At 46.2% G+C, this 11,375-nt stretch overlaps 1 protein-coding gene and 3 non-coding genes across 6 annotated transcripts in view; all 4 read right to left on the bottom strand.

The window, feature by feature from the left end:
• TEX14 (testis expressed 14, intercellular bridge forming factor) overlaps window positions 1-11,352 on the bottom strand; it is a 29,658-nt gene extending 18,306 nt beyond the window's left edge. For 2 of the 3 annotated variants that reach the window (XM_032707411.1, XM_032707412.1), the window contains exons 1-11: window positions 11,217-11,352; window positions 10,993-11,146; window positions 5,805-5,919; window positions 5,343-5,508; window positions 4,444-4,580; window positions 3,733-3,814; window positions 3,163-3,293; window positions 2,195-2,308; window positions 1,777-1,900; window positions 1,076-1,254; window positions 407-558 (exon numbers count right to left, since the gene is read on the bottom strand). In XM_032707411.1, coding sequence (XP_032563302.1) covers window positions 407-558; window positions 1,076-1,254; window positions 1,777-1,900; window positions 2,195-2,308; window positions 3,163-3,293; window positions 3,733-3,814; window positions 4,444-4,580; window positions 5,343-5,508; window positions 5,805-5,919; window positions 10,993-11,128 — 1,336 coding nt within the window. In that variant the 5' untranslated portion in view covers window positions 11,129-11,146; window positions 11,217-11,352. The remainder of the gene's footprint in view (window positions 1-406; window positions 559-1,075; window positions 1,255-1,776; window positions 1,901-2,194; window positions 2,309-3,162; window positions 3,294-3,732; window positions 3,815-4,443; window positions 4,581-5,342; window positions 5,509-5,804; window positions 5,920-10,992; window positions 11,147-11,216) is intronic. The other variant, XM_032707410.1, reaches the window with a different exon arrangement.
• On the bottom strand, window positions 7,056-7,268 carry LOC116796921. Its single transcript, XR_004360534.1, has one exon. It is a non-coding gene; the product is annotated as a small nucleolar RNA U3 (small nucleolar RNA).
• LOC116796920 lies at window positions 8,681-8,893 on the bottom strand. Its single transcript, XR_004360533.1, has one exon. It is a non-coding gene; the product is annotated as a small nucleolar RNA U3 (small nucleolar RNA).
• LOC116796912 lies at window positions 9,822-10,034 on the bottom strand. The gene has a single exon (XR_004360525.1). It is a non-coding gene; the product is annotated as a small nucleolar RNA U3 (small nucleolar RNA).
• Window positions 11,353-11,375: the final 23 nt, after the last annotated feature.

An 11,375-nucleotide genomic window follows, 5' to 3' on the forward strand; every position in this document is an offset into this window, starting at 1 on the left:
AAGTAATCACAGTAAATACAAAACATACATTACATTACTTGCAATAACAGTAACAATGCATTATCTGTGTTAACAGTAACTTATCTCTAAGTTATTACAGTGATCAAAGACATGAAAGCTGCCCAAGCTCATTGTGGACACTGCAAAGAGTTAACTGAATATTATGAAGAAGAAAAATAAACGGCAGGAAACCACACAAAATTGTGTTTCTCTAATACCAACGTCAATCTCATCCTTAAGCTACACAATTTTAAGCTTTCTGATTACATTTTACAGAAGTTTCCAGTAATCTTTGTTATTGTCACTAACATTTGGGTTTGGGTTTTCTTTTTTTTTTTTTTTTTGCCTGGTTTGTTTTTCAAGTTAACTCTGGATGAGCCCTCAGAGCCCAGAGCTGTGGATTTACCTGTCAAGGCCTCCTGCAGCACTGCACAGAAGCTGTAAACATCTGATTTGACTGTGACAGTCCTCTCAAGGACAACTTCAGGAGAGCACCACCTGTACAGCTGGACTGGGACAGGAATTCGGGTCAGATCACTGTGTTCTCCACTGTCTTTGCTGTATAAAGGGGGGAAAAAAGTCATAAATTGGGACACACAGCATGCTCACGCTCATCTACAAGGTGTATCTTCAGGAATTAAACACCTGAGTGTGTCACAGCTTTTAGCTTAAATACCTCCATACGCAAATGCAATATTTCCACTCCAGTAAATGTCTTTTTGGCAAAGACTTTCTGGGGAAAGCAACAAATTTGCACTCAAAAAGAATGAAGGAAAAGCTGAGCATTTCCCAACAGGAGCTTTACAAACAACCCTTCAGCTCTGGCCATGGATAAAAATGCAAGAAGGTGCCACCTACCCCGCCAGCATTTATTTTTCAATGTACAGGTGTGCTTAGAAGAGAACTTCAGTAATAATTAACAGAGGAAAGGAACGATGTCCCTTACAAAAGAAACACTCTTTGTATCACCGGTGGCACTTAATTACCACCAGTTCCACGAGGTGTTGAATCTTGGGTGGTTTCAGGTAAACTTCTGTTTGCCCATTTAACAGCAGCACCGAGGGAAGTTCTTTACCTCTGTATCATGTACTCCAAGTTGCACAGCTTTGCCTCCCCAGCAGAGACAATCTGGATGGCAAAGGAGGACAGGGAACGGTGGATGAAGCCCCGGGAGTGCAGGAAGCGCAGGGCGTCGATGACCTGCAGCAGCACGTGCAGGATGGTCTCTGTCTGCAGCACTGGGAACTCTGTACGCTGGAAAAAAACACCCCAGAGCCACCAAATTTACACTGCAGGGCTTTAAAGCTCGAGCCAGGGGTGATCATCACAGTGCAGAAGGCAGCAAACGAAGCCAACTGAAATACACTGTGCTGAAAATGAAAAGTCAGATGAATTGCACTCGTTTGTTCTCAGTACCAACCAAACAGCAATACCTTAAATAATTAAGAGCGAAAAATATATTGGCTGTGCCAAAATTCTGAAGCAGAATGAGCTCTTATAATCCCTCGCCTAGGACTGCAATATCTTCCAAGTAATTTAGATGTCTGCACTCAAACAGTTAAAAGAAATAAAATAACTCAACTGAAAAAAAAGAAAAGGAGGGAAACATCAAATGACAAAGATAAAACAGAGATCAGTGATTAAAAAAAATAAGAACCACAACAGAAACTCAGATACATGACTGAGGATTTTGTCTTCTTTTTCTTTGAGTGAAGATGTTGGATGTAGTTACTAAACTTAATTAATTACTGTTTAAAACCCAAGCATTCCAGTTACCCTTTCATGCAGGATGCTGTACAGGGAGCCAAAGTGAACCCTTTCATACACTAAACGGGTTTTCTCCAGGTCACTGGACAGACAAACAGACATGAGCTGGAGCAAGTGAGGATGGCGGAGTTTGCTGCAAAGGGAGAGGGAAAAAAAAAATTGTAAGGCAAATCTGAGATTGAAAGAAGAAAAAAAAACCACCCAGAAGGACGGGAGTTATCAACATAACACGAATGCTTTTCACTTTTCACTGAAATATATGATTTTAAAAGAACAGATTTTAGGAGTGGGAAGAGACAAGAGGAGAGAACTGTGTTTTTTTAACTGGAAAGAAAGTGCAAGCCCAGCCTGCCAGTCCTCCCGAGGTGAATCCCATCCCTCCCATCCCTGGGGACACCCAAACCCCAGGAGGAACATCCTTCCCCACCTGCTGTGCTCCTGCTCTGCCAGGAGGAGGTCGGCCAAGCGCAGCTTCCAGCTGTGCTGAGGGGGCTGGAAGCCCAGTTCCTTCACTGTCACTCTGCTGCCTCCCCACACGAGGCTACAAGGAGGAGGAGAGGAATTTCCACCAGGTGCTCCCTGCAGTATTTTTTTACAGTTATGCAATTTTTTTATGAGGAATTTTGTAATTCTGAAATGCTCTGGTGCTGCCTCCTGCTGTTATTGAGTATCCTGGCTATTGCATCTACTCTTTCAAACTGGCAATAAACACACCCTGCTAAGGCTGATTTTCACTGTCCAAAAACACCTTTCCATGACCCCAGGTAAAGAATAAGGGCACTCCAAAACTCCTTTCACTAAAGGACATCAGCCCACTGTGACACAAGTGACAGCTTTGGGAAGATTAAATCACCAATTTGTCAGCTCTCTGGGTGCCTCTGAGACACAACTATTTGCTTAATATACAGCAATTAACACACAACACCAGAGACAGAACTACTTGCTCAACACACAGTAATTAACACACAATGCCAAAGATTTTTTTTAAAAGGCTCAGTCTGCCCTTGCAGCTCTCCTTTCACCACAGGTTTGAGCAACTGGGCTGCCAACATGCATATCAGGAGGCCTGGCCTAATATTTATTTACAAGGGCTAAATGCTGAACAACACAATCTGTGCAACTCCAACCATATTTCCCACCACAAAGGAATCAACACTGAAACACTGCAATCAGTGATTAGCCATAATTGGGTTAAAATTGCCTGTAGGTTGCTCTTGTCCTTTCAGACACCAAGGGAGTCTGATGTTAATCAGTGAATGCAGAAAACAAGGTGCAAGCAAGGAAACAGTGAATAAATATAGAATGGACGTGGAAAACTATCCAAACAAAGCACTGGCACAACCACCTGCTGTGCAATAGTAAGAGAGGGGCTAAAATCCCTCTGATCCCACTTACTTGGTCATGATCATGAACGGCCCAACGTGGTAAGAAAATGCTGGTTCATCATCTGCCTGAACCACTTCTTTCTCCCCAATAATTGGGAGAGATGCCAAGTAGCCCAGGTGCCCATTGCCTGCAAGATAGAACTGGAACAGGGCATAACCAAAGGGATGTGCAAGAGTTCCCAAAACCCATCACGTCTGCCCCGAGCTCATTAATGACATCGGTGCAATCACTGCACCAGAAGCATCAGCCCAAACACCAGCACGAAATGTTGAGGTTTCAGTGTCAAAAACTTAACTTTTCAATGAAGCTGAAACAGGGAAATCAGAACCAGTCACTGGGACCTCCCAGAGGTGACATTTAACAGGAGTCTCTACTGCCTGTTCCAAAACTGCCTCCTCCGACAGGGCCCATTAACCACTAAAGGCCTGAGTTTTCCTGCTTTTCACAGGGTTTTTTCCCACCATTTCAGTAGAAATAAGAATGCACTAAAAGTTAAAAATAGCAACAGGTGCGATAATCACTGTGAGTCTGAAAAGCTGTTCTAACATCTTTAGAAAACCATCACCCCCAGGATCTTACCTTCCCAAAACCGAAGCTGTAAATGTTCTTGGCTACACTGGCCTCTCCTTTCAGTAATCTACCCAAAGCACTGTCAATGTTTCTGAACAGCAAAAACACAAGCAAGAAGAGTAATTATTATGCCAAGGCTTGGAGAAAAATACAAATCTAGAGAGAAAAAAAATAAAAGCAGAATTTCTGCAACAGCCACGTAATTCAAATGTTGCATTAGACTGGACCCACACGTGTAATGTGGATGTTAAAATTCCAAATTATTGTGCAACTCATTAAACCTTTTTAAATACGCTTGTGTTATGATATGTATTTGTTTTTTAAGCAAGACAGCCAATAAATATATATATATACACCCACACACAGGCATCTTGCATTGCTTTTCATTCACAAGTATGTATTTTTCCCAACATGTAGCTGACACAAAAGCTCTTGAAACAGTTGGAAACGCCCCCAAAAGATCCGCAGTGACCTTAAAAAGCCAAGAAACAAACTACTTCATGTTATCACCACTTTAATGCTACTAAAATCCAGTGCTTTATATACTGATTTCAAGAGTTCCTCTTAATATACAGATATTTACAACCATCGAGTTGCCATTTGGAGCTGAGCCAACAGGAATAAAAAGTACCATCATTCCTGACACACAGTGGATGTTGTCAAAAAGATACAATTGTTAATTTTAAGACAATAGAATGTGCAAGCAGAATATCTTCTTACCCCTGGACAAGGCCACCAAACCTCGAGGGGCTGGAGACCAGAGCCTTTGATGAGCCAACTTTCCTGAGCAGATCAGAGGGGAAATTCTGAATGGCAGCCTGCATGTGCAGTGTACACTGTTGGATAAATTCCAGCATCTGGAGAGGAAGGGGAGAGGAAAAAAAAAATAAAAGAAGTTACTTCAGAATGAGATAAACCACTTAAAATTAATAAGTCATGACTACTGAAAAAAATAACTGGTTACTCGCAATATTTAAGTGGTATTTTGAGAGATGCATACACGAAAAAAACTGAAGAAAATCAATTACATGAAAATGGAAGAAGAGCTTACTTCAAATATTAGGTGACAAACTTGCAAGACTTCACCTGTAGAAAATTGTAATATCACATTTCTTTTTAAGAGGAGCATTGTAATAACAGGAAAGAGGAGTATCATGAGCTTTAAATCAATACTGCAGTCATGAATAAGCCTTTCTGATGTCACATATCACTGCAAAAATGATCCACTTGCTGGCACTGTTCATGCACAGACTGGGATACACCTGAAAACTACTTCAGGGTCACTCCTGAGTGGCACATCCACACAAAAAACCTGCACATCAGGGGTGGAAAACAAGGAGAACAAAGGTCTGTTGTTCTCTCCTTGCTCACTTCGGGTCCTAACAAGTTCCACAGACACATCCCCACAGCTGAGCAACACCTCAGTTAAACAGCTCAAGTCATGAAGACCTCAAAATACCATTTTTGACGTTGAAAAATAAGGCTGAATAATTATCTAGCACGTTGAGAATTTTCTAACATGTAACTTTATTCAAGCCAAGGGTTTCTCCCTGGAATGTCGGAGTTTCTCCAGGTTGAGATGAGGATGTGAGCACGTATTCAGGTGTTCACACACATACCTGGGCACTGCATTCCTTCCTGGCTGACAAAGCCCAGTGCTGAGGAGTTCTCCCATATTTATCATGGGCTCTCAGGTCACCTCCTTCATCCAGCAGCTTGCTGAGGATCCACTGGTTTCCTGAGAAAGCAGCTGCATGGACTGGGGTGCTCCCGTCGAGACAGCGACTGAGGAACAGCAAAGCAGGAATGTTTCATGTTTGGGTCTATCCCTGCTCCACTCACCAGTGCAGGGGGGAAAAGCAGCACATCTGGAATGTTTATGTACCCCCAAGTAACAAAATTCCTCTTCAAATAAGGAAAATTACACACTCACCTCCGAGGAGCTTTGGCTAAAACAGCAACGTGCATCTTAATCCTTTTTCATTTTATGTACAGTGAATACTGGGCATCAGGTTGACCAAACCCACTAAAAGGTTAAATATTCACTTTGGTTTTAAAAAGAGAAGCATTTTATACTTAACTGATTGGCGTCCGAGCCGTAATCCAACAGCACATCCACGATTTTACTGAGACCCAGCACGGCAGCAGTGAAGAGACAAGTCTGGCCCATGGAATTCACGGCATCAACCAAAACACCTACGGAGGAAACAGAAGATTCCGAGGTGGTGCTCGTTCCCCCCTCACCCCAAACAAAAACCCACTGATCCTGATGATGATATTCCTCCCCCTGAGGCACCGCAGGTATGAAAATATAGTAACAGAAATTGAAAAAAAGAACAAATGAGTTTCCTTGCGACTTTCTATGTGTATCAGGCATTGCTTGTGCACAATTATTTTAAATAAAAATAATAATAAAAGATGGTGCTTACATGAACTTATATGTACTGTCTAAGTAAGGAGTAAGTGCTTATGTACTTACAAATGTGTATTTATAAGTCCATTATAAGTCCATTATATGTACATATATATACCTTATATTTACATATAAGTACATCATATGTACATATATGTACATATAAGTACGTTCTTTATGTATTCCATTCTTTATATGACATGACATGTACATATATATAAATATGATAATATGATATATAAATATATATATTACACATATATTATATTTCATACATAATATATATTATATATATTGCATTCTTTACATGTACATTCTTTTTATGTACATATAAGTATATTCTTTATATATTACATTAAATATTACATGTAAGTACATTTTATGTACATATATGTACATATAAGCACATTATACATATATATGTATATACTTGTATATATATACATATATATGTGTGTATATGTATATATATACATATACATGTGCATATGTATATATATGTGTATATGTATATATATGTATATATACATATGTACATATATATATATGCACTTTTGTGTACATATATGTATTTGTAAGTACATATAAGAACTTACATATGAGATGTATAACTTCCATATCCATCTCTGTAAGCACGGGTGGATGAGCACAGATAACACCAGAGGAGGGCATTAATAAATACCTGAATTATTCTTAAGTAGCAAACAGGAATTAGGCAAGTGTTGTGTTATTTAAGCGACTTGGCCCAAAATAGTGAATTCCATTCATTAACGAGGAAAGAGCAAGGGAAGAACCTAGTGGAAGGTGATGAGTCTGACAGAGCAGGATGAGGAGTCTGTCACAACAACAGTGTGGTGAAATCAGACGCTTTTTTAAAGTCAAACTGTTTTTTGAACCACAATAAAAAAGAGGGTCACAAACCACTCAGCCCGTCTTCTCTCCCTCCCGGCATCACTAAGGACACCGAGAACGGTCTTCAATGGCGAGCGGCTCCTGCCCAAGCAGCACCGCCCGCCCGCTTCGCGCTCAGGAGAGAACACCCCACTCCTCCTCGTGGCTTGTGACGCCGATCAGGGAAGATCACTCTCCTCTAGTGACCAACTACAGAAATGATCCCTGAAAGTATAGTCTTAACTCACCACCCCCCAACAGCCGCGCCACACCCGCACGCACCGCCCGCCAAGACACGGACACCCCAAAACACCCACCCCGAGCATACCCAAAAGGGGTCCCCGCGCCCCCACCCAGCGCCCGCCGCACGGGAGCGCGCCCGGAGCTCCACGGGAGCGCTCGCCACCCGCGAGGGTCAGTTTTCGGGACACGCCCCCTTCGTTTGCATGTTCTGCCGCGGCTGTCCAATCAGACGCGGGCGGCTGTGCGGCTCCGCCCACGCCCCCCCCCACGGCTCGTGGTGGAGCCGCCGTGCCCGCCCCGCGCTGGGGTCACAACGCACCGTGGAAGGCGAATCCCGAGCGGGTTCTCCCTATTCCCCCGTCCCTTTCTGATGGATGCACTTGGGTCACAACAACTCCCTGCTACAGGCTTTGGGAAGTGCGGCTGGAAAGCTGCCTGGACGGAAAGGACCTGTGAGTGCTGGGTGGCGGCGGCTGAACACGAACCAGCAATGCGTTCTGGTGGCCAAGAAGGGCAGTGACATCCTGGCTTGTACCAGCAACAGTGTGACCAGCAGGACCAGGGCAGTGACCGTCCCCCTGTACTCAGCACTAGTGAGGCTGCACCTCCAATTCTCTGTATAGTTTTTGGCCCCACAGGACAAGAAAGACATTGAAGGGCTGGAGCATGTCCAGGGAGGGGAACAGAGCTGGAGAAGGGGCTGGAGCACCAGGAGCGGCCGAGGGAGCTGGAGGGGCTCAGCCTGCAGAAAAGGAGGCTCTGGGGGGACCTTCTCGCTCTCTGTAACTCCCTGACAGGAGGGTGTAGCAGGTAGGGGCTGGTCTCCTCTCCCGAGTAGCAAGTGCCAAGATGTGAGGAAACGACTTCAAGTTGCACCAGGGCGGGCTTAGGTTGGATATTAGGAAAAATTTCTTCACCAAAAAGGTTACCAGTGGCACAAGCTGCTCAGAGCAGTGGCTGCGCTTACAAATCTCTCTAGGGATTTATAAAACATGTGGCTGTGACACCTGGGGACATGGGCTAGTGGTAACATGGCAGTGCTGGGGGAATCGTTGGACTCGAGGGCTTTGCCAACCTCAGTGACTGTGTGATTCTATGATCAGTAACAACTCCAGTGCACCAAGTCACCACCGAGTAAATGCACCACCACGTACTACGAGCTTCCAAAGCATTTATTTTCACTGAAAAAGCTCAGCCCATTGGACAGTAAATCCTAAAACAGGCCCAGGCAGCCTGTATTGTCAGATATTAAAAATTTACTACGGGGGTTGTGAGAAACTAAGTGCTGCCCGTTCCGGACTGGAGAGGCAGCCGAGGGACTGAGCTCGCAGGGAAACGCCCTGATCGTGGAATACCTCCTCACTCCCACTTTAAGCTCTATTTTTAACCAGAATAAAAAAAGGATCACAAACCACTCAGCCCGTGTTCTCTCCCTCCCGGCATCACAAGGGACACCGAGAACGGTCATCAATGGCGAGCGGCTCCTGCCCAAGCAGCACCGCCCGCCCGCTTCGCGCTCAGGAGAGAACACCCCACTCCTCCTCGTGGCTTGTGACGCCGATCAGGGAAGATCACTCTCCTCTAGTGACCGACTACAGAAATGATCCCTGAAAGTATAGTCTTAACTCACCACCCACCAACATCCGCACCACACCCGCACGCACCACCCGCCAACACACGGGTACCCCAAAACACCCACCCCGAGCATACCCGGGACGGGTCCCCGCGCCCCCGCACAGCCTCTGCCGCCGCGGGAGCGCGCGTGGCGCGCGGAACCGACACGCGCGTGGTGGACTGAGGGACACGCCCCCCTCTTTTGCATGTTCTGCCGCGGCTGTCCAATCAGACGCGCGCCCGCAGCCGCCCCTCTGCCCCTCCCCGCCCCGGGCTGTGCCCGTTGTCGCGACACGATAGAAGGGACCGTCTGAGCCCCGTCCTCACTCGCCCCGCGCCGACAGAGGACAAGAGCCCGGGCACCGACACCAGCAGCCCGGTACGACTGGCGCCTGGCGCCGAAGGGGTGCACTGACTTCCAGGCGCTCCCGAGACTTCCAGGCACACACTTACTAACAACAAGAACCACTCCACAGGGCACCACTTAATGAACACTTTACATCTCTGGATCAAGCCAAAGCATCACGGACCTCCACGCCATACAGAACAACACTGAGCAGTCTCCCCGTCCCAGCAGACACCCTTTGGCTCCAGGATCCAACCTGACATATCCCGTCTTCCGTGGCTCTGCGCGGCACAGAGAGCACAGCATGGAGCGGTTTCTCCCTAACTCCCGTCGGACTCTGATGAAAGGTTTACCACGCTCCAGGTCCAGCCTGAGTGACGCAGGTTCCCACAACACCTAACGACAGGTGAATCCCGGACAGAGTTGAGAGACAACTCCACAGCACCCCCCTGACTGGTTGGGGATCGCCCGCACTGTGTCACTACTGCGCGCAGGAAGCAGCGAAGGGCTGCGTGATCCTGCTGGTCAGTGTAAATCCCTTTATCCCCACTTTAACTCTGTTTTTGAACCAGAATAAAAGAAGGATCACAAACCACTCAGCCCGTGTTCTCTCCCTCCCGGCATCACTAAGGACACCGAGAACGGTCATCAATGGCGAGCGGCTCCTGCCCAAGCAGCACCGCCCGCCCGCTTCGCGCTCAGGAGAGAACACCCCACTCCTCCTCGTGGCTTGTGACGCCGATCAGGGAAGATCACTCTCCTCTAGTGACCAACTACAGAAATGATCCCTGAAAGTATAGTCTTAACTCAGCAGCCACAAACACTCGCACCACACCCGCGCGCACCGCCCGCGAACACACGGACACCCCAAAACACCCACCCCGAGCATACCCAAAAGGGGCCCCCGCGCCCCCACCCAGCGCCCGTCGCACGGGAGTGCGGCCGGAGCCCCACGGGAACGCGCGCGGCGCGGCCGCGTGGGCCAGTTTTCGGGACACGCCCCCCTCTTTTGCATGTTCTGCCGCGGCTGTCCAATCAGACGCGCGCCCGCAGGCTGGCGGAGGAGCGGGCCCCGCCCCGCGCAGCCCCCGCACCCGCGAACACGGAGATGTCGCAGCTCTGGAACAGCGCAACCCACTGACGTCCTTGATCGTAAAACAGAAATAAAACTGTATTAAGAATTGGGTTTCATTTACACAATCCCCTGTTCCTATCTGCTTACAAATCAGGATGTGAAAACACCAGTACCTAAAACACTCCTCAAGCGCTTTGCTTGAATAAATACCCCGTTTAAAGAGAGTATTTCTATCGCAGACTTTCAGAGTTTCAGTTTTACAAATGCCTCAATCAATTCCTTCTGAGCACCATACGAGTAAAAGATTAGTTTTCTTTTAAATTTACTTTAATAAATAAAATAAAATTTCATCCCAGGATTGCAGGGATCATTTATTCTTTCTATTTTAATTTTATATCATTTATTTATATATATTTCATTCTTTACATTGATATTTTAAATTTATTTTATTTTAATGTAATATCTTAATAGATTTTTTTTATTCAATAACTATTCCCACTTATCAGAAAAGGGCGACTATAAATCATTTTGTGTGTATATATATACACACAAAATTATTTATATATACATATTTCACTCAGAAAACTGAACTGTGCAGGCAGTTGATGACTGTTTTTTACCAGACATAAAAGTATACAGGAAAAAGTAAATCTTTTCTGTCACTACTTGCCTGAACTTAGCTGTTACCTTTTTTCAGAAGCTTCTTCACTTTCACATAGTTCCCTTCCCTGACATAGTCATGCAGCTCAGCTTCCAGGGAGTCCCCTTTTATACTTCCAAGCTGGACTGGGCATGGAAACGGAAGAGGGACAGGATGAGCCATCTTCTTTCCTCAACAGAGCCGGGAAAACGTACGAAACGTCACGAGAGCTGCAAAACACTACAACTTAACTTATCTCCGAGTTCAGCACCTGCAGCAGCCGATGTAAAGGGCTGTGGCTGCTCGGCCCTGGAGGACCCCAGGCCGGCCGGGACACGCGGGTCCCGGTCCCCCCCGTGACCGCAGCGACCAACGACCCGAACGGGCGCAGGAGCGGCCGCCACGCGCGGCACCGCCCTCGCGGCTCCGC

This window comes from Chiroxiphia lanceolata, chromosome 20 (genome assembly GCF_009829145.1).
Source record: "Chiroxiphia lanceolata isolate bChiLan1 chromosome 20, bChiLan1.pri, whole genome shotgun sequence".
Classification (NCBI taxonomy): Eukaryota; Metazoa; Chordata; class Aves; order Passeriformes; family Pipridae; genus Chiroxiphia; species Chiroxiphia lanceolata.